Source organism: Pinus tabuliformis, chromosome 5_2 (genome assembly GCF_031772625.1).
Source record: "Pinus tabuliformis cultivar Carrire ecotype Pingquan chromosome 5_2, CPIR1, whole genome shotgun sequence".
In the NCBI taxonomy this organism is placed as follows: domain Eukaryota; kingdom Viridiplantae; phylum Streptophyta; class Pinopsida; order Pinales; family Pinaceae; genus Pinus; species Pinus tabuliformis.
Window position 1 is genome coordinate 129,193,899 of NC_142306.1, and position 24,150 is coordinate 129,218,048.

At 40.4% G+C, this 24,150-nt stretch overlaps 1 protein-coding gene across 1 annotated transcript in view; it reads right to left on the reverse strand.

Moving 5' to 3' along the window:
* SWEETIE (HEAT repeat-containing protein) overlaps positions 1 to 24,150 on the reverse strand; it is a 541,573-nt gene that overhangs the window by 250,780 nt on the left and 266,643 nt on the right. Inside the window, exons 25-29 of the mRNA XM_089436034.1 lie at positions 18,295 to 18,451; positions 16,688 to 16,837; positions 16,224 to 16,273; positions 15,530 to 15,629; positions 15,370 to 15,426 (exon numbers count right to left, since the gene is read on the reverse strand). Coding sequence (XP_089292160.1) covers positions 15,370 to 15,426; positions 15,530 to 15,629; positions 16,224 to 16,273; positions 16,688 to 16,837; positions 18,295 to 18,451 — 514 coding nt within the window. The remainder of the gene's footprint in view (positions 1 to 15,369; positions 15,427 to 15,529; positions 15,630 to 16,223; positions 16,274 to 16,687; positions 16,838 to 18,294; positions 18,452 to 24,150) is intronic.

Below are 24,150 nucleotides of genomic sequence, written 5' to 3' on the forward strand. Positions count from 1 at the left end.
CGTGGTTTTATACATCGGGAGTCTAAGGAGGAGGCTGATGGTACGCAGGGTCATGAGGAGCACGTAGACACACCTAGTGTGATATAGGAACCACCCTTGTGGGAGTTTCCTTTGGTAACCCCAATTGACACGTTGGTGGAGATAGTTAGGTACACCCCCATAGGACCTTCCATTGATGAGGTGCCAGTAGGCACAGAGGTACCCAGAGTTGTGACAAAGTTCAAAGATGATCGCCACCTATAGCAATAGGGAGAGCACCTAGAGGAGCGTGAGCTAGATGAGGATGTTATGCTTGAGGAGCTAACTATGATGGGGCAGCTTAGGACTCTTGTTGAGGCCATGATGGAGGAGGATGGGCAGTCATCTTTTGGTCCTGCTTGTTGAATTTCCACGATCTTGCGTCTAGGCTAGAATCTTAAAATCTGACGCTACCAAACCAAGAATCTCAACAAGAACTACTTTGCACAGCGAAAAATATATAGTAAATCACATGTACACAAGTATACACAATTTTTAACAAATTGTACAATAATGTGCAACCCCCATCTTCGTTATATTAAACCAAATCTGAATAATACAATAGTCTATGGTATACAAGATACAATGACAAACATGCTACGCAGACTCGATATCATATCTTGTCTTGTGGGTCCTTCGAACCCATACTGCTCACTAGTTGTGCCTTAGTCCATCAAGGCCACAACACATCGAGACTCCAAGAGGGCTGCCACCTAACACTGCTACAAGTCACTTCTGTAGAATGCACATAGGTTGATCCAATCTACTCTCTCAGTAGGCCTAATTCTTGAGCTCAAAACTGCCAGGCTAATAGTCACCTTTCTCCATCAAGGTGTTGCACTTCGGCACCAAACTTCACCCAACCTTCATCTCCTCTTCGTCACTTCAAGATAGCTCATCTAGGGCTACTTCGGGCTATCAACATGCTGCCCTCTACCAGACCAATGATGCCCAATCCTTCATTGTAGATTCTGCTCCTAGCATGGACCTTTCACCTCCACAAAAAGTCCTCCAAATGGCACCCACAGGAAGCTTCGAATATGATCCAAATTTCACCCAAAAACAAGGATCCAACACTCATCAAAATAGTTGTCCAAGTCTACGTCATTGTTATGACTGCGACTGGTTAGGGCATCTTTGACTGTTGTAATAGCTCCTAAACAGTCACCAAAACAGCCTTCCTTGATTGCAGCCCACCCTTGGAGAAGTGCTCATCCACTTGGTTGCTATTCTAGGCATAACCAGCACCCAAACAACTCAACGTTTCCCTCCAAAGATGAGTTAGGGCCTACATCCCACCTACAGCAAACTCGACCTCCTCTCCAAGACTTCAGCATCCAAGAAATCACCTCCATGCAAGCTGAAACAACCATCCCTTAACTCGGCCCTCTAGGGAGCTACCTTAGCCTCCCTTACAGCAAACTCATCCCTCCAAAAGACCCCGTGAAACAAACCTCAAATGCCCTCGTTTTCCAGTCTCCTTTGTTGCGACCAAATCAGAAGTAATCCTCCTCTCCAACGAGTTTTTCTCAAGTGTGAGTGTTGCACAATTGGATGAGAAATAACCTCCACTTCACCTTGTATATATACACATAAACAAGGGCTCCACGAATTGATCAAGAGACATGTCTCTGTGAAAATTTCTAAAATGGAAATCCTACTGCAATGATTAATATGATTTCTTCTACTTATTACCTCATAAATAAGTTTATTGTATTCTTACGGCAAATATCAAAACATATTCTACTACAGCCCTCACAATTAAAAGATTGTAGAAAGTAAATGTAAGTAAAATGCTACCACATATACAAACACAATGACACAGTTATTTTTGAACAATTGTCCCCGGAAAAACCCAATGCGGGAAAATCAGTGCAACAAATAAGGGTTTTATTATTCTTCAGCAAAAATCAACATGTACAAATTACACCCAGCAGTATAGAACAAAGCTTTCTAAGAAATATTTACAGACGTTCTTGAACAAGTATCTATCCTGAGAGAGAGGTTCCTCCACCCTCTGCGTCTCTCTGGCTTGCCCAGCGTCACTTACTCTGGCCTACGCAATGTCTGCGCCACTCAAGCCAGTGTTGCCTCTCCCAACGTCAACCTACCCAGCGCTATCCCTTCTACTGCTCTGCGTCTTCATCCCTGTCTCCCTGATTGATGTTGAACCCTCTATGTCTCTCCTCCACCTGCAACTCTCCCTTAGAATCGATTTTCTCTTGCCGAACTTTGACCAGTTAGAAAATTGATTTTACTTGGGCAACTGAGTATCTGCCTGGTGTATCTTCCAAATGATCCTCAAGCCCCTTCTTATATCTTCTTGTTGGGCAACCAACGGCCTAGATTAAATCATAATCAAAGGCTAAGGTCGTTTTGGCTTGATCTGTGGCTTTTTCTAGAAGTTTCACCCCTAATTAGATTAATACCCATTAAACCCAAGCCTCCTTCTTATACTTTTCTCGTTGAGACTTCAACAAACGAGATTAAGTCTCTAATCAATGGCTAAGATTAAAACATGAGTTGATCAGCCTTCCAGATCATTCTCACCCATATTTTGATTAATACCCATTATAATTTTTTTTTCCTAAGTTTAGACTAAGGAACCCCATTAAAAATATTAATTATTTTAATAAAATATAATCCAGGTGGAATTACACCAAACAGTTTCTAGGTTCTTTAGAACTCATGTGCCTTCGCCTCTCCACCAATTTTCATGGCTAGAGCACATCTGATGCTACCAAAAACTAACAGTATTGTTAGGTTACCACTGCATGTTGGAGTGAGAGCGGCTGAGTTACTTAGACGAATCGTATATGTTGACCAGGACAGTGAGACGAGGCAACATGAGTTGCACAAGGCGCAGCAATCGCATGGTGGATTTGTTACATATATTGGTGCTCTTGCATTTGATCCCTCTCATGGGGTTGGATGGTGAGAGGTATTGAGTCGGTACCCGATGGAGCGGGATAGGTGTTGGGATGTATCCATGGCCATAGTTCGACAAGGGTCATGGGTTACCAAAGGGGCTCAAGGGCCAAACTATTTTTGGGATCTAGGTGGGATTCCCCATCACATCATGGAGTCCATCAGCGATGGTAGTAGCCTTGTGTTGGATCCGAGGATTGAGGGCACACACACAGCTTTCTATCAGAGTTTTGAGGAGCACTACGGGCTAGCTGGATTGACAGTGGAGTAGGTGGACTACGTGAGTTGTCCTGGCATGTGGATCAGGCATGGATTTGCAGGATGATTAGCATACTCTTGCAAGGGATGATCGAAGGAGGTGGCATCGACAGGCCACCAGACAGAGCATTGTACAGGGATGAGGCTTTCCTACGGATATGTGGGGTGCAGAGGACACCAGGGAGCAGCACCTTAGTGATGCTGCCACTGACACGTAGGGAGGTTTGCTTGTTAGATCTCTTAGAGAGGATCAGCAGGGGAGGTCCACCCATTTGAGGTCATGGAGGTGTGGTAGTAGAGATGGCGACCCTGACACGATGCAGGTTGCTGCACACTGACTCAGCCTCTGGTCGTGGCATTCTATGGTTTATAGAGATATGTAGCGATGAGCGCCTCTTGAGTATATCCATAGGGACTTCCATACAGTCACAAAGGAGTCGGTTGTTGTCCCTTGATGCCCTCAGCATGAGCAGTAAAGTGCAAGAGACTCACCTGAGGCGGATGGATATGACCCAGAGTATCCTGGACAGGAGAGGAGTTTTCCCATTGGGGAAGACATACTATGCGTGTGTTGACACGTGGAGGCATAGGGATGACATGGTATGTTGCAAAGGTAGCATATGCTTTGCCCCTGAGTCCCCCCTTGAGGGTATGATTATGGGGGATATGTATGGCATGCCTTCGGCAGGGCATGCGGCGCAGTGGATGATAGAAATGTTATACAGGGGGGCACGCAAGCTTCTGGCAGTTTTTGGTTACACCATCCAGAGACGGGGTGGTAGACTTCATCGTGTGATCAGGCAGGAGCAGTGTCGTGGGGTATACACCAAATTGTCCCTTGATATTTGGAGCCTATACCCGCTGGGATTAGAAGTGAGGCGTGGATGGATCCTAGCAGTTGTCAAAATTATGTCGCCATAGACTTGGGAGCAGGGCGTTCGGTTGATGAGTGCATCACTCTACTTCGAGATGAGCAGGGTCCTGATAGAGAGTGATCTAGCTCATTCCTAGGTTAACGCATGGGGGATCGCTGAGACTTTCACCATGTGGTGGGGCAGGTATTCACTATTGTTGCCCAGGATCGGGGCTAGCCATTGGGGTTTGAGGTTCAAGCATTGCTAGGTTGTCCTCACAGGTTTGGCGTATCTTTGATCATTACTTGTATGGTGGTTGAGAATTCCAAGAGAGTAGGGCCCAGTATGAGCATGTTCGACCCTCGATTATGACTAGAGATCTGCAGCATCAGCATAGCGGTTTCCTTTTGCGATCAGCACGGGATCTGGGCTTTTAAAGGCTTGGCAATTCATCCACATTTAGGGATGTGTTAGTTTCTACAGGGGAAGATCGTACAGGTCTTTCGTTGGGTTTCAGTTGCACTGAGAGTAGTGCGCCCCCTAGAGATTTGCTTATAACTTGGGGCATTGCGCTAGTATGGCATGATGATTGGCATGTGTGGTTCTTCGCAATCATTGGCACTACTCAGTGGCAAGAAATAGGAACTGAGAGCGATGGGCATCTAATCTAGTTGTGGGATTTTGGGATCCATTAGGTTAGAGGACTGCCTTGTTTTGGGAGGATCATGGGGATGACAGAGACAGGATTGCATCCTCCTTCGGATGACAGGTCGGAGACCATCGTGATGATCACTACGGGTCGAGGAAGGCCCTTCTCACTATTGTTTGAACAAGAGACTGGGCATGGATCGCTAAATGGTAACCTTGGCGGGGTGCACTGGCAGGATAGACCTGCGTGTAGTATAGTTGCCCCTTATTGAATTTGTAGCAGAGGTTTACCAGAGTGGGGCAACATCCACTTGGTGGACTCACTTTGAGATTAGTTTGGGACCCAAGAGCTACAAGGTTGAGCAATTGGGTTACAGATTGGGGAGAGTGGGTTCTCATATGGGGAGGTCACCCAGATCTTCCATCGGGACTTCGTTCCATAGCAGGCATTTCACTTCCCATAGTCCAATTGAGACAGGATGGTGCCTCACTTGGGTGGTTATATTATTGGTAGGAGGTGGCCTTGATTGGCACGCTAGGACAAGGGATCTATTTTATGGGACTTGGGTTGTATCTTCAGGAGTTCCCTCTTGAGGTATCCGGGATCGATTTTCCAATGGGACAACTTCTCGTGGAGTTGACAAGGGTTTGACAGCATCGAGGTGCTCTACTTACCGACAAGAGGTGGGAGGACTCTCACATCCCTACACCTTGGGTTTGCGCATGGAGCGAGGGGTGCTTCACATTGAGTGGCATAACTTGGGTCCCTAATATCAGGGGGCTCCTTTATGACAGGTTAGCGCACGGATCGTGAGTGGCTCAGTGACACAATTGGGACCTCGGTATTACTTGCAGTGTTAGTTGGGTCAGCAGGGAGAGAGCACTTGTTCAAGAATTGCTTGAGGACATGCAATTTTTGGCAGGGAGGACTGTGATATCCCTTCCAATAATAATCTGCTAAGTTCCTTTCTCAATTTTTGCAAATTTTGGATGGAGAGAATTTTGGGTACAATAGTAGGAAAAAGTGGATGAAATTTAATTAATTTAATTTTGTGTGGTAGGGGAGGCCCCAAACATTAGACAAAGGGAAGATTAATCACATAGTGGGATGTGGGGACCACCCCATGAGGAAATGCGCACTCCGTGAGGAAATCGAGTTGGAGGGAAGAGGGAAGAGGCAACGAGATTGAATCGTGGAGCCCACAAGGAGAGAAAAGGAGCAACAACTATAAATAGGAGAAGTGGCCTCCATTTTGGCATCTTTTGACAATCTAACTTTCGAGCACAAGTTCTCTTAAGTTGTTTAGCCAAGTAAACCAGTGTTGTTTAGCACAAGGAATTCCCAAGCGAGAATTCCACCTCTACCTTTGATGAACTTCGAGTGTCACCCTATGAACTTCGAGTGTCACAAGACTATTTCAGAACTTAGTGGGGAGAGATTTGATAGACTTTGTGGGACACATAAACGCTTGCTTTAGCTAGTTCGAACTTCCAGGAGGTCACAAGGAAAGAAATCGAACCATTGAGTTGGGAGAGTTTCAAAGGGAATTATGTCTAGGCTCCAGCGAATTTAGGAGAAATTTCATTGAGGGCAGACCAGCATTTGTGGAGAATTTCGGGGCTAGAAGTTGTTGTTGCTGAGAGAGCCAATCTCACCATTTTAGGGCCTGCGCAGAATTATTATTGCGCAGAATTTGTGGGGCTGGATTCATCTTATTTGTGTCGGGTTTTGGAAGGAATTTCATTCACATCTTTCGAAGGAAATTTGCAAGGAAATCCTACAGCTAATTGAGAAGGAATTGGTGACATATCCAGTAGTTTGAATTGCGGGAGACGAAGAAACTATCAAGGAGGGCATATCACCAAATTTGGGTAATTCCGGGAGTTCGAAATTAGCCCAAATCATTTCGGGGTTTTGCTGGACTAGCCTCAAGGAGTCTGCTCCTAATTTTGCATAATTTTTGGAGGAGTTTTGGTGCCCCAAAACAGTAGGATTATTTAGCAGCGAGTTAGGAGGAGTGAGCTTAAATTTTGGGTCCCAGGTGGTCGGTAGAATTTGCCAAAACCCTTTCTGGGTTTTTCTGGGTTTTTGGCAAGGACCTCAAATCTAATTTTGCAGAATTTTTTGGGCAGATTTGAGGGGTCAAATCAAGGTCTCAACACAACCAGTAGTGCAGAATTATTGGGCCAGCGCAGATTTTCTAATAGATAAACTCCAGCAACAGTTGGGCATTGGCATATCGATCACCTGAGGCTTGTAGCTTGCCTTGTGCAAGCCCAGGTGCACTCTTTCTATTTCACATTGTACTCCAGCAGTTTATATAATAAAATTGCCCATTTTTGGCGTGTTTGGGAGCATTTATGGGGTGTTGGTGTTTACTGAAAATTTTTATGTTGTATTGTCTTGCATGTTTTTGTTATCACAGTGAATTTTTCTATTAGGAATATTACAATAATGCTAGTAGAACAGTTCTGACACATAAAAACTTTAATTTTCAACTTTTGATAATGCTAACAAGAAATCTTTGAGACAATAAATAGATAATAATATATAGCGTACAAAAGATAGTTGTGTCATTAATAATTTAATTAGATCAATCCCATCCAACACTAGATGAAGAGCCCTTGTAGAACAATGTAGAACAATCATACACATCAAATAGTGTATAATATTCATTTACCATTTTAACTAGATGGGAATTTTTAGATTTTGAGGAAAATTTCAAGGAAGATGGTAGGTTGATCATCATGTCAAGTTGAAATATTCAAATAATGAGCATGTAGACCAAATTTGAACATCTAGTCAGACCTACTCTACATCATCATATCAATAGAGTGATCAATGATGAGACACTTAACTTTTCATTTACTATTATTCTTTTTGTATAAAGCATGCACCATGATTTCAGCCTTCAAATTTATAAGTTATCCGCTAAGTAACATGACACATCCTCCTTCCCCCCTCGAGTCATGTATTTCATGTGTCAAACACATGTCCAGTGAAAATGCATATTAAAATCGATTTATTGCCTCATTCTCACACAATTCAGTCACAGGTTTGGAGCTCTCAATGATTTTGGATTGTGGCTAAGGGCGATTAAACAATGTTAGAAGGGATTCCAAGCGTTGGGAAGTAGAATTGTCTAGGCCTTGCTAATGTTATGAAATTAATGGTAATGTTAAAATATTAAAGTAAAAGTTTTGAAAGTTACCATTAACTGACTCAAGATGTTTGATAGTGGTTCTGACCTCATCAGATTTCACATGGAGAAGGTAGAATTCTAGATCCCACTAAAAGCTTAGCAAACTTAACAGTTCTCAGGATTTTAGGATTGTTGGTGTTGCAATGCTTCCATTGCATTTTGTCATGTATGAGGGTATGGAACTAGCATTTAATTAAGAGGACCATGCCCTCTATGTACCTCGATGTTGGTGGCATTGATTGTTGAACTCCTCTATCATGACCCTACTAAAAATGTACCCATCACTCAAACAAAATATCAATTTGACATGTTAAGCTTTTTCTATCTTATTTTAATGCTTAGAGGGAGATATTGATGATGAGGATCCCAATATAGACAATGATTTTGACAATATGTAGTACTAGAACTTGTTGTTGGATGATTTTTTTGGACTTTTCAGGTCATTTAGGACTTCTTTGTTCATGTATTTTTGATTCAGTGATGGATTGCACTCCATGCTATTTTGGTTATATGCATTAATTGTATGATTGAATTTGTATCATCATCGTGTAAATGTTTTATATATTTCATAATTTATGTGTAATTCACTAATTTATATCTTTTTATATATATATATATATATATATATATATATATCATGTCCTACGTGTTATGTCCTATGTCCTAAAAGACATGCCCATTCACGAAAGGTCACCTGCTGAGGTATAAAAGCAGGGCCTCATTGTAACATTCAAATCATCTTATATCATCTTATACAATTTTTATATATTAATAAATTATTATTATTAAATACCTGTGTATTTTTACATTCAAGTCTTCAAGCTATTAGTCTTTTGTGTTTCAGCATAGTTTTTATGCTACAGTGGTATCAGAGCCATGACACACGATATAATCATGCGGGCCTTTGAACGTAGTTCATCGCACAATGTGCCATTACGTTCACATCCTGATTACGTTGAGCAGTTTAGTAAAATTCAAGAAACATTTCAGCGTTTAAAAAAGTCATATGCAGAAATTAAAGCATGTCAAAGGGAAATCGATAATTGGGAAGATGATAGCGACAATGAAGAAACGAAACAAGATCAAGATGAGGACTATCTTGAGAAACAAAGAGATGTACAATATCATATCAATAAAGAAGAAGTCGTCAATGAAAAACTACCATATGTGGCTCTTGAGAAAGAGCAGGCTATTGTAGATATTGACAATGAAAGGATATTAGATTTATCTTTGTTGAAAGAAGATGTCAATGAAAATCTACCATCGGTGGTTGTAGAGGAATCTAAACTTACTGGTTCTCACAGGCAGGTGGAGGAGTTAGTTTTGAGTTAGACTTCATTATCTACCTCAACAACTCCTTTAGTGGCAGCCCTACAGAAGACAATTAAAGTTGTTGATGGAGGGGCTAATTCTGAGCTAGCTATAGAAACAGTTATGCATTCTTCATTGCCAGATCCTGATTCTGCTGTCCATCCTTGTGGTTCATTTAGCAATCCCACAAAATGTGAAAAGATACTATTGCCAAAGAAGTCATTAGGAAGCATGGTTAATGTTGTGGACACTCCCTCCTTAAGGATATTAGGAGTTTCAGCATCTATAGATGAGATCATCGAAAGGGAAAGTTTAAAGTTTAGGTTGCTTGGCTCCAAGGGAGATATTGGTTCCTGGGGTCATGAATATGTTCAGAATCTTGCTGGAGAAATTGCACAAGAGTACCAGAAGCGGCAGATGGAAGAGGCGCATGTTGATGATTTGATGGATTTAGTTCAACAAATCGCCTCTTTTCATGTGAAGCACAATGCGGAACCAGAAGCAGTTGACCTTTTAATGGAGGTGGAAGAGTTAGATATGTTAACTGATCATATTGATGCCACAAATTATAAGCGTACATGTTTTTACTTGACAAGCTTTGCAAGTTATGTTCCAGGACCTGATGACATGTATATCCTCGACATAACTTATTCAATTTATACAAAAGTTGGAGAATACACAAACGCACTTAGAGTGGCCTTATGTATGCACAACATGCAATATGTGAAGGCCATATTCATTGCTTGTGTAGATCCTCTTCAGAAGAAGCAACTCTGCTACATTTTGGCTCGACAGGGAGTAAAATCCAGGCACACACAGTTGATAAAAATGTCCACCAATATTCGAAAGCGAAAGCCAAGCCGAAGCCAAATCCGCAGCCAAAACCCACCTATTGCTGACAGTGATAGCGGTGAAAAAATACCCAAAGAATTTTTTTGCCCAATTTCAAATAACTTCATGTCAGAACCAATAAGAATCCCTGCGATTGGCCTCACCTACGCTCAAAATTCAGTAAAACATCTTTATGGGCCACAAGATCTGCAACTGCATTTGAGAATTATACTGACAATGGAGGAATGGCTCTTGCGCTACCACCTTGACCCGCCCTACGATCTCATCTTGAAAGAAGAGGATCTGGTGCCAGCGATCAATTCTATTTTTGGGCGAAATCGCGATGCCTTGGAATTGAAGGCAACGATTTTAGAAAAGCTATGGTTGCTCAGTAACTGAGGCGCCATCCGTTGCGTGGCCCAGTTCTTACATTTCCCGCAGCCCTTTGGCCACTGGGTTGTCAACGCAGTCTCTAACGTTGCTAATCCCCAGAATGAGGACCATTTACTTATACCCCCAAACATACACCCTGAATATTCACTTCTCAGGCCTATCGAGACATTGTTTTCTGTCCATCGACACCTCTATCCACTGCCCACACTTGTTGTGACACCCACTTTTCCGACAGTTCCAGTGAAACATCGTGACACTGCTCATGTCAGCCGACCATACCTCTGCAACAACAGCCTACTAGCGTCACCTATGCCCCTGCATCCAACTCCGTTTGTTTATCAGTTCCCGTTTTCAACCACCATTGCCGTTGTCGGCCTCGACTCCCGAAACGTCGTGGGGCATTGACCCAGAGACTGACCATTGCCCGACAGGAAGCTCGCTGCCCCTTTTGCCATCGTTCCCCCGCAATCTCTCCTTTCCGCCATGGGTTTGTGCTCGAACAGTATGCCCTCGGCTTCCACTGCAACGTCAACATCTGCAGAAAAAGTCGTCCTTTTATTAGTTCCGACTAGAGGACAGTCCATTCAACGATGCCAACACCGCGTTCTTCGCCAGCACAAATTCTTTGTTGGCATTGCCCCTGTCCGGACCCATTCCGGCCTATCCCGTGGCTCCAACGACGTCTATCCCGTGGCTCCAACGACATCAATTCAAACGACAGCTCTATTCACATCGAGCACCAAAAGACTGCTAGTCAACCGGCTAAAAAAATCGTCCAGCCACCCCTCTGATTTGGCATGACAGTCAACATGGTTGTTCGAACCAGCATTTAATAAATTTAATTCAATTTAATTTATATAATATATATTTTATATATTATATAACATATATGTAATGTATATATATATATATAATTATAATTATATAACATATATATTATTTAATTATAATTTAATTAATTAATTAAATTATATTAAATAAATTGAAGTTATAAATTAAAATCTATATATATATATATATATATATATATATATATATATATATATATATATATATATATATATATATTATGGAGTTATAAAAATAAAAATAAAAATATAGAGTTATTAAAAAAAAAAATTATTAGACTTGTCAAAAAAGAAAAAAGAAAAATATCATTGATTAGCTATAAGACGAGAGGATGGTTACATACATCGAGATGACATACACTAGGTGCAGAAAACCCCCAACATTAAAGCTTTGAGGACAAAGCTTCCGAAGGAAGAAGCTATGTTATGAATATAATTCATAACAATTAAATAAATAAAATAAATATATATATTAAATAATCAAATATTAGTTAGGTTAAAGAGTCATTAAGTTAAGTGAAAAGTCATGTCTAAAAGACATGCCCATTCACGAAAGGTCACCTACTGAGGTATAAAAGCAGGGCCTCATTGTAACATTCAAATCATCTTATATCATCTTATACAATTTTTATATATTAATAAATTATTATTATTAAATACATGTGCGTATTTTTACATTCAAGTCTTCAAGCTATCAGTCTTTTGTGTTTCAGCATAGTTTTTATGCTACAGAAACATTCTCTAGCAAAGAACTCTCACTCTAAAAAGCATGACAACCTACAGTCAGTCATGAAATAGTCAACAAGAAAAGGGCTCTCACATCAAGACCTTGTACTCCATCTGAAAATGAGCATAACAAGTACAACAATTCCACATTGAAGTACTAAAAGAGAACTTTCCTCAACAAGACATAATGAGAAAAGAGAAACATGAGTTGCACCATAGATGTCACAATTGTTGCAGATAACATATGAAGGCTGGAAAACCCCTACAAGGTCCTCTCCATGCTCAAAAGCCTTCAAAAACTGCTTCAACCCACTGATTGATCCTGGCACCCATAGACTCAAACCTACAAAAAGTCTCTTTAGAAGTGCTCCAATCAGTGAACAGAGGCTTCCATTGGATTCAGAATGTCCAAAAACCCCTATTTGGACTCTTCTTGAGCTCCAAAAGGCCAAAAACTCATCAAGTTATGGCTCTCTCAAGTTCTGCTGCTATTCGTCCTCCAAATTGGATGAACCTACTAACCGAGCGACAAATCCACCCTTAAATATGCTCAGAAGGCGACAATTTCGCCAGCATCCAATGCAAATTGTCAGACAATTAATTTTGCCAATGACCCTTATGTGCTAAACCAGGGCCACATGGCGCCATTAAGCAAGGGGTTGGGCCAACGGTCCCCTCCTGCCGGCCTAAGCCCCAAATCCGTCGGGTTGTTGGTCATGTGGACGTTAATGTGGTCAGGGTCCGAGGCTAACCGCCTACCCCCAACACCGGAGCTTTCTCACCGGTTCACCTATGGTTGTATGGGCTTCCATATGCCCAAGGTCGGGGCTATGACTCCGCCCAACTCCCTTTTGGTTCACGCCATGGTCCTGTGGGCGACATATGTGACCATGGGCTAGGGCTTATGCCTAGCCCTCTCTGCCATGGCCTTCATTCCTTTCATCTATGGTCCTATGGGCGCAATATGACCAAGGGTTGGGGCTGATCCCCAAACCCTCTCCCCTCAGCGCTCGAAGGTCTTTCCCTGTAATCTTGTGGCTACCATCGTGACCAAGGGTGGCCCCTCAATCCTTAAATTTGCTCGCGCTACACCAAGGTCGTGTGAAGGACCTATGACCGAGGGTTGGTCTTAATACCTAGCCCCTCTTCGTTGCGACATCGATCTTATGGGGTTTCAAGTGACCAAGGGCCAACGCTTACCGCCCGGCCCCTCCTCCCAACATGCTTCCAATTAAACGTTAAATAGAAGTTGCGCCCTTAGGGGTTAAGTAACATGGTGCAGGGAAGTTGGTAAGGTGTTGGAGTTGTATGAGGCAGGTCACGAGTTCGATCCCACTGGGCCTATGGAGCCAATACAAAAAAAATTAACCAATGTGGAGGCGCCACGTGGCGGCCTCTAGTTGGGCCACCAAAACACACTGCAACCAATCAAATCGTGACAACCTGTGCTTGTACGATCACGCAACTTGTCAAGCTGTGGTTGGTCCCATACGCCCTGTTGGCATGCTGACATCATCATAACATCAGCAATACGAACTGCCCAGTCAGCCCACCTGCAAATTTTTAGTTGTTGAGCCAAACGATCAGAACATCATAACTTTGTCATACGACATCGGATTAAGGTGATTCAAGTGTCGTTGGAATCAAAACGATGAACACTACGATTTGACGTCAGTTTCGAAAGATTCTGGGCCCTTTCATTTTTGAGCTAAATTTTGATCTCCGGATCACTTGTCATATATTGGATACTCGTATTTTTGTGTCCATGTCTCGTGTCCTCATGTCATGTGACATAGGTTATCTAATGATTTCAGCTCTAATGTTGTAATTCATGAATGGTTTTGATTTTTTAATTTGAATATATTTTCTAAAATCAAATAAATATTATTGTATTTCTTGTACATGGTGTTTCCTTGCAACATTTGGCTCCTAGCTTTTCAAAAATTGGGTGGATCTGTATCCAGATCTAAATCCGAGTCCTTATCCATTTCCATCTTGGTAAGTTACATCACAAGTAATCCACTTGTCTTTTGTATCCACTTCTCATCAAGACATACATTGATAAAATATTGTGTATAATTCCTGAGTTCTTGGATTCTTGGAGTCAATCAAAGTACAGCTATCAAAACCAGGCTCATAAATCATGGCCAAAAAATTGATTGCGCACAATATGTCAAAAGGAGAAGCAATCAAACATTAATCACGGAGCTTCATCTCTTTGGGATTGAGTCTATTTACATCATGCAAGACTTTTATATGGGACCTCCCAGCTGGATGGGGGCAATTTTGAGACTTATGGATGCTGAAATATGGTAGGGAAATTCAGTGCACTATCCATCTGATTCCAGCTAACAGGTCTCACATTCCTTGGGAAAAGAGAGTCCATTGCAATATTGCTTAATCATGGTCCTAATGATGTAAACGATCACATGAAAATAAAATGAAAGAAAATATTCTACTATTCTTTAAAAACATTAACAAGAACCAATAAAAATTATTTTACCTGAGCAGTAACTTAAAAGACAACAGATAAAACATCAATAACTGTTTTCCGTAGGGATGTTGAATCCCTACTTATTGGAGCATAGACTCATTGTTAGCATTTCTAGTGCTTTTAGGAAAAGAATTTCATGGTAATCCCGTTGCTTACTTGATGTAGCTCTCTTTGTTCCATGATGTAATCTCTATTTCATCAATATATGATGCACTTCCCAAAATAATAATAATTTCTTTGAAAAAATAAAAGTGTTTTTGTAATATTTGCAACGGAGTTTAGCAACATTTGAAGAGTTTGGGCCCAGACATCCTGTTCAGCACTTTTACATTGAGTTTCACACCAGGTAACTGAAGCATCCAGAAGAGGCATCTTACAAAATGCAAGCAATGTCAAATACTGCTTCCTGTTTAATTTGGAAGAGCAAAGAGAACAGGAAGTTATCAATTCAGCTACAGAATAATCTATTGACAATACAGTAGTGATTTTGGTGGGATAATGTAGCTTGTAAAATTTTTTGAAGTGTAATGCTTTATCAAATTAAACCTGTCAACAAGAGCTGAATGTTTTGTGACTAAGTAAATCCTTTTATTTTTCACCATTTTTTTTGTTTGCTCACTGAACATAGATGTGACTGTGAACGCCAATGAGTTATGACACATCAAAGGGTGTTGAATTTGAATATTTATAAAATATCCTAACTGGAAAACTTGGATTAGTACATGGAAGCTGAAATTTCTAATTCATCTTACCTGTTCAACAATGAAAAAAAACCTGACATGAATTAATGCATTCACATCCATTCTACTGAAGAATATTTACAAAAATAATGGAACTACAAAAGTATCACATCTCACCGGATCTTTCTCAGCTAAATGTCGCAAAGTAGAGATGGCAGCTTGCCTGAGTGTTGGCTGTAATACAGAAAAAGTTGAATACTCAAGTCTTAAAAAAGTCATCATACAATACAACGCCATTTCAAGCTCACAACAATTCAACACTCCAAATGCAAACTACCTGTCTTGATGACAATGTTGGTCTCAGTGTTTGAACATGTGAGTGCATAGAAACAGCTTGAGGAGCAAAAAGTACAAGCTGCTGAGTGAACCGCACACACCTAAGGAAGAATTCATAGAATAGTGTGAAATAAATAGAAGAGCATGATTACAGCAACAAACCTTATAATGCTACTATGTTGTTCAGCATTCTTATAATCAAAATGTACATACTACAATGTAAACACGATTAACTCTAAAATATACAGCAAACATGAGCAGAAGTAAATGTAAGAAAGAAAAATTTCCCATTAAGTGTACTCAAATATTAGTAATTAACAAGTTCTGTAAGTCACGAAAAGAAAATATATCCTGTTTCCAATAATCTAATATATTCCCTTACTGTTCCTCAAGAGGGAAGCATAAGCAGTGCAAGAGAAAATGAAATGAAATTAATCCTCGAGGCATCTCCCCAGAGAGCTATACCAGAACGTAGTATAATCATGAAACAACATGGGAATGAGAGAGCAACTAACTAAACTGTTTTGACTCCAACAAATAAGGCATATAAGCAACCATATATTTTTAAGGTGTACTCCCTAAAGCCCAGTTAAGTAGGGCTAGTAGTATGACTAGCTCAGAAGGTTTACTTTTCTTTATATCCTGCAAATAAAAATCCATAAAAGAGTAACAGAATATGAGAGAGGGATAAATACTCAAGAAGTACTGCAGGCTCCTCTCCTGAACGGATCTCTGAAACAACGGACTGCAATTGATCCAAATTTCCTTGTCAAAAATATTCATTTGAACAACAAACCCAAAAGGGAAATCTCTTGTCCTAGTACATTGATTTTTATGAAATGGAGAGACTAAAAGAATGAATATAAAAAAAACATTAAAAGTATCTTGGACATTTCTTCAGAAAATTCTTAAAACTTAAATATAAATTCGATCACTTTTTAAGGATAAATACACAATAACCTTCAATTTTTCAAATCAATTCATTAAAACTTGATTAAACATTCCAGATTTGGTCATCTGGATTCTGAACATTCATTAACACATGAAAATTGATCATACCACAGAAGGTCAAATCAAGACATTAGATACTTGCCTATAATATACAAGAAACACATTAAAGCCACTACCCTCACAGGATACAATGTAAAAGAAAGCAGACCTTGCAACGAGAAAAAAATGAACTGCCAGGGGAAAGTTCTGGACCCAAGACAGCAACAATGGCATTTATCAGTCGACCAATACTTTGTCGAAGATCTGTCCCTGCATGCTCCTCAGATAACAATATCTCCATAGCAAGACTCAATATTGTCTAAATAAAACAAGAGAACAAGAGAGAGGGATTAGAAACCAGAGAAACTCTTCAAGAATGACTCTAGACCCATCAAATCTATAACATAAGAGGACAAAAGTTCACTTGTATGAATTCTCAAACACTTTAAAGAATCAAAACAGATTCCTACAATATATTGCACTAACAGATGCATTCTCTTGTTCTTCACTGTTAGGAGATTTCCAGTAATACGCTTCCTTCCACCCCTTTTCACAATGTAGTCATGTAATTACTGGGCTTGTTGAAGAAAAACTCCCCTTTCAATTACCTTGAATTTCAACATAGAAAGTAAAGAAAGCTCAAAATATTTGGTCATCCAAATGAAAATGGTGCAATATTCTTGCTGTAATTTCCATGTTCATTAAGCCCTGAATGCTGGCTTTCTGCCTTGATGTTAATGCTCTGGCTGGGATTATTAATATACCCCACATTAATACAGGTCCAGGCAAAAATATTATTGAAAAAAAAACAATGATTTCTGCTCTGAATATCAAATTTATTATCATTTGGCATGTGTATTTTATTTCAAACAATTTGATATTTACAAGCTATCGTGATAATCAGAGGTACCACATCCAGTTGGTAGCCTACCTGGTCTTGGCTAACAATACCTCAGGCATATGGTGGGCCCTTTGAAAAACTGTGTCAATTGACCACCATCCCATAACAACAAAAACTAATGGTTCAGTGCTTTTAAAGATCCATATATTGACTAATTTAAAATTATTTAAAAGCCTTCTTAGGTACAGTCCCATTAGAATTAGAAGGAATTTGATTCATCTGCATAGTTACTATCAACTCAGAAAATATTGTCAACTTTTGGTGCAAGTAAAGACGTAGAGAATATTCTCAAGTCCACACACATTAAAAGTTTTCATTTTTTTGGTGCAAGGAAGATAAGGCCAGAACATATATACTAACAATATGGAGGACAATCTTGGGTAGCCAAATGTTTTAACAACTGCATGTTAATCAGACCATTACATCAATTAGGAAACCCAGAAGGTAAGGAAAATGTATCAAGAGTATTCACATCCAAAATACTCCCTCAAAACGTCATGAAATATCGAGAATTGATTTTACTTTTTCAATGTCCAAAGTTAAAATCAGTGTTGCGAACATCTCGATAACATCCCGATTTTATCTCAAAATCACGATTTTTTGGCCTAGCTGATGTTTCCCGATTTTTAAAGATATTTTTATGGTATCTTAATTTTGTAGATTTTTGCTGATTTTTATCGATATTTTCCCGATTTTTTGGTTTTTTGGACCCTTGCCGATTTTATCCCGATGCCAATATTCGCAACATTGGTTAAAACTGAATAAAGATTTCAGGCCATAGTTATACACAAATTTCCTGAAATGTTTTATAAAGAAGTAATGATACCAATTAATTTCAAGACATACTAAATACTCTAAAATATGTTTGAGCTTACTTGAATGTGTGGAACACAAGAAAGCCCACCAGCTTCAGTAGTAAGACAAAGACCATGTAAGGACCATATATGAAGAGAATCTTTAGGATCTTTTGCCATCATACACAGTGACTGTACGGTTGCAGGTATCAAAGATGACAATGCCATCCCTCCTGCACTGTAGAACAAACCATAAAATGTAAAGAAATTATAGCCTGTTCTACAAGAAAATGTCTCCAAAAGCTGTGATTTCAAATAAACCACAAATAAGCAGAGTGGTTAAACCCATAAAATTTGACAGAATGATTCGACTTGTTAAATGTTCAAGGAAAAATTCCATCATCTAATAACACATCAATTAGGATAATATACACATGTTTATTGAACATCTTTCAAATAACATATTAAATGTTTCTCTAGTGCTCTGTCAAATCATACAAGCATCCAATGCACTAATATTATTTACCTCAATTGTTAATTATCTATCACATAACAGTAGCATCCAAATCTAACAGGACTATAATAAATATCTATCCCATCATTCATGTGTATGTTTTACTGTAAAAAGAGTAGCCTAGCAGCAAGTCCAACATAAAGCATTCATTGTGATATTAAACTCAATTGCATTTCACTTAAAAATACATTCATATAAAAAATGAAAAGTAATATTGTTCTCATTACCTTAAATTGTTATCGAAATGATTATATAATAGTCATTTAGTTCAATTTAATTCATATACTAAAGGCCATTGGCGACCACAAATAGCCACTGGACTACAAAAAGTACAACAATGAGAAGTCATTGGAATTGCTAAGAACAGAAATAGAGTATGTTAGCATCAAGTGTGTACTTTCGTAAAGGTTCACAGGTTATGATTTTCAGTCAATTGTGCAAGGGGTGTAAGCACCTATCAAAATGTTTTGTGTAAATTGCTATATAAGCCTAGGGACATGTCAAAACAAGTCATTTCACCTAACCCTAATCTTTCCCTAAGCTTTTTGCAACGAAATCAGCCTATCACAAGCTTACAACTGGCGCTACGAAATATTTCTGCAGTGCTCACCGAAAAAATTTTAAGTTAGGTTTCCAAGCTGCTAGCCCTTTCATTTCAAATGCCTAAGTGGTTTTTTACAAAGTCCTATCCCTTTTTATCCTTCATGTGACATTTAGCAGTATTTTGAAGCCCAATAACGAAGTGTAAAATCAAACCCTAAAAAACCCAGTTTGCCCTAAATGGTAATTTTCAGTAAACCCAGAAAATCATTTGCAGCGTGCAGCAAGGTTGTGGAAGGGTTTACAGCGTCCAGCCAAGGGGATTCAAGGTTGTGGAAGGATTTGCAGAGTCAGAGCAATTGTAAGATGGGAAGATCAGGCCATGTGAAACGTTTTGAGCCGGATGGAATGTATTTCAAGTTTTATCCAAAGATGTTGTCACTGATCTGCAATGCAGGTTGGGAGTCAGTCTTCCATTGCTTCAATGGACCTAACCTGAGTTGGTGTCACAAATTTATATGTTCTTTTGATGGCAGCACAACCCAAATAAGGACCCTACAGTTTCCAATCACCGAGGAATCCATTGCAAAGGCCATGGGTTTGCCTACTGAGGGTGAAAGATGGTTTAAAAGGCAGTGACTACAGAACGTGGACCTAGATTTCTTCTTGAAGGAGGACTATCAAGACCAGGACTGGAACGTAGGAGTCCCCCAGAATATGCTAAAGCCTGAATGGTCTAACACTCTTAGGACTGTGCAGCTCTTCTTCACCTGTGAAGGCAGGTACTCTAAAGTTTATTTGTATCACATGAGGTTTTTGTGTCATCTAGCAGGTTTCAGTAAAATGAATTTGCCCTATTTCCTTCATCAAAGTCTACTGAAAATGTCTACCAAAGCTAGAACCAGACCTAAGCTTTCACCTCATGACATTTGTCATCATGGCCTGATAAAGATATTATATACTCATGAGTTGAACAAGCAAGTGGAACAACTGAGACAAAGAAATATGAGAAACCCTACACCCAAAAGGCAAAGGAGAGGTAAAACTAATTTTTTTGTCAAAACCCTAGCTCAGGAAATAGAGGGAGAGCCTAGTCATATCCTTGTTGAAGAACATGTTGAAAACCCTGCAAAGGAACCAGAGGTTAGGGTATATGAGAGGAGAACAAGAAGACAACAAAAGCAAATGCTAGAAGAAGAGGAGCCAAAACAGAAAACAACAAAAAGTGATAAAGGGAAGCAAAGCATGGGAACAGGGGACGAAGAAATAGAAGCAGGTCCTAGGTATTACTGTAGAAAACCCCATACTCGTTCCGCAAATAAACTAAGACTGAGTTTAAAGGCAAAGATCAACCCTAAGCTAAAGTAGGTGGTGATTGTTGATGAAGATGAAGAAATTGTGAAGGTTTCAAAGAGCGGAAAGAAGGCCACCAAAAATTTGGACAGAGGTATTGATCATCTTATTGGCAAGTCATGCTTGACTCTAATTGTACTCTCATACTCTATTGAACATATGATATTTGATAATAAGATGAATTGATCAAGGGTTTTCACCATTTTGGGGTTTTTCCCTGGCTTGAGCCATATCTTTGTGTTCTCTTGTCTTGCCTTGTATTTTTCACTTACATTCAATGTTCTTTCATTAGTTACTGTCATGATGCATCAGGTGCATCTTCCTCGTCCAATAATCTCTAAATGGTTGTGGGGATCCATGTTGTTGACCTAGGTTGTCATTGATGTCAATATGGCAATATTCTAGATACTAGAGGATGACATGAAGCCAAGGGGAAGCCGAGCAGATCCATGAAGAGACAGGAGCAAGGCCATCAAGATAGCCAAGCCATAAGCAAGAGGAGTTACCAAAGGAGGCATATCAAAGCATATTACAGGATATCAGAGCAAGAGAGGCATTCATATATGCAAGGAGGTCTTTGAAAGACACTGCCAAGCCAGAGGAGCCACATTGGAGCAAGAGGAGCTATAGGAGGAACCATATATATATATATATATATATATCACATATATATACCAAAACAGGCATATCAGAGCAAGGAGGCATATCAGAGAAAGAGGAGCCATATCGGAGGAGCGCTGCTTGTAATACATGCCCAAGAAGCACCTACAAGAGTGTTTCCTGTAATATATGCCAAAACAGAGCTATCGGAGCCATATTTATAAACCATACATATATGCCAAAGAAGAGGAAGCAAACAAAGCCATGGAGGATGCAAACAGAGCTATCGGAGGCCATATATGCATGCAAATACAGGGGGAGCAGCATATATATATATGCATTTAACGCAAACGGAGGTGGAAGACTTGGTTATATATGCAAATACACTATCGGAGGCAAAAAACCATATATATATGCATTTAACGCAAACGGAGGCAGAAAGACTTGTATATATATATATATATATATATATATATATATATATATATATATATGCATTTAACGCAAACGGAGGCAGAAAGACTTGTATATATATGTGTATTTACACTATCGGCGGCATAAACATACATATATAGGTTGTATACACCGTCGGCGGCAAAAACCATACATATATGCATTCAACACTATCGGCGGCCGAAGACTTAGTTATATGGCATTTACACTATCGGAGCGGGCATATGCGTAAATATCAGCGACAGTGCTAATCGGCGGTTTGGCTATGCGCCATCACCCCAAACCCCCAATTGCGATGTATGCGGGCCTTAAGCAATTGTGATATATATATGGGGACCCACGGACCCAAACGGGTTATAGCAACAACCCTATATTATATCGCATTCGCAGGAGGATCGGCCCGTCGACCATCAGCAATGTCATGGGGTCGATATATAAAAGACCCACGGAAGCCACATCTCACCGATTGCGATTGCAAGACCGAACCCGATGCAACATTGAAATGTGGCTTAATGTCTTATTGCGTCCATCAGCCATCGGCCATCGGCATCGACCATCGGCCATTGGCCATTGGCGACTACCGATTGTGATTACAAGGCGAACCCGATACGTTATAGACTCAGGAGAATTAAAATTGAAGTCCGCCCTCAAAGTTTCGCTCGTGTTTTCTCTTTGATCTGTTGTGTATTTGATATTTTCCGTGCGCAGGGTTTTGAGGCAAAAATACATTAAGGAACGGTCCCGATAGTTCAGGAGGCTGAACTAACACCGGTCGCGATTGCGATAGGACATGGCATGTCCGTTAAGCAAATAGTCTCTGTGTATGCCTGCTATCATAATAAAGAAAGGGGAGCATTGTTACAGTTTTTTGGAATATGTGTCCTCTGCATATGATTCGGCCCTCTCTCATGAATTAACGTGTCCTGTGAGCACGAATAGACGGAGGAAACCGAAAGCTGAGAAGTCGAAGAAGCAAGCAAGCACAGAGGAAATGATAGCGACGGAGGAGGAAGCTGATAGGATAAGCGAGCGGTGAGGAAGCTAAAGGGCCAGCGAAGAGAGGAAACCGGGAGACAGAGGCATGGGGAACGAATAAAAACAGGAAAAAAGGAGAACGGTCTGTGGTTGAACACTGCGGAAATAAGCTGGAGGAGACAGAGGCAGCGGGAGGGTGCAGCAGAACAGAAAGAGGGACGAAGGACCAACAGGACAGTAGGCAGTCGAAGGGGAGAAGCAGCCAACAGAGAAACAGTCATGCTGAAGCATTCACTATGACAATGAGAACATAAGCCTAAACAAAAAGTGGTTCTTTATACAGAGCTTAGTGCAACGAACAGTAGACTGACTAAAGTTGTGTGAAGACATTATCAGAGAGCACAAAGGCTATTGGAGACTCTGTGTGGATAGCATGGAGAGTTGTAAAGACTTCTTCATAAGAGGATTAGTTGTCATTGATGTTGTAGTATGGAGACTACAGTGAAGCAAGAAACAGACAGAACTCAATAGAGAAGAGTTCTGAGAGCAGAACATTACTATCAAATGTGCCTTGACAGGATTGGGTCAGAACCCTTGGGGCTGGTGCCTTAGAAGTAAGAAGGATAGGAGTCCTTAGGGTTGATGCCTCAAAAATAAATATGATTGGAGTCTTCAGGCTTGGTGCCTCAGAGATAGGAAGGATAGGGGTCCTTTGAACTGGTGTCTTAGGAATAGGAAGGATTGAAGTCCTTGGGAGTTGGTGCTCCTAAGTCCAAGATTGGTGCCTTGGAGAAATAGAGTTGGAGCTCTGGAGGTTGGAGCCTCACAAAAGTCCAAGTTGGTGCTTGGCAACCGATTGCAACCATCTATATATTGTATCTATTTTACTGCAAAGATTATATTAATAAAAGCATTTATTCTTGTTGTTCATCTTGTGTTCTGATCATATATGTTTTAACTGGTAAAACAATAGTCGGAAAAAGAAAATTGATTCACCCCCCCCAGTGTTTCCAACACATGGAGTGCTATTCGTTGTTGCGGAGGCCCATGGCTCTCAACACACTGAAAGTGCCAGTGTAGCCATCTGGAGGATTAGGACCCCTTATGGGGAGACCAAACCCAAGATGGAGACCATTTGCAATCCTGCAGAAGATCCAATGGGTACCCTAGCCTTCTTGTACAACAAGTCATTAGAGAAATCGAGCAAATGAGCTTACCAATCATGGACCATAGGTGGGGACTTCATAATGGCTTGCCCTTCCATAGTGGGCTTTAGCATGTGCTAGTGTCTCCAAGCTCCAATGGGGGTTAACCAAGTACCTTATTAGGTGGTTTTAGCCCTTAAAGGGGATAGTATGTCCAAGGTACATTCCTCTAATGGGGGTATCAAGTGATAAATAAGTGGAATGGAGTGGGGAATGAGAGGGGCAATCCTGGGCCACATATTAGGGCATAGGGGTAGCTAGATAAGGGGAAGCCCACACCTAGGTATGTAATGTGTA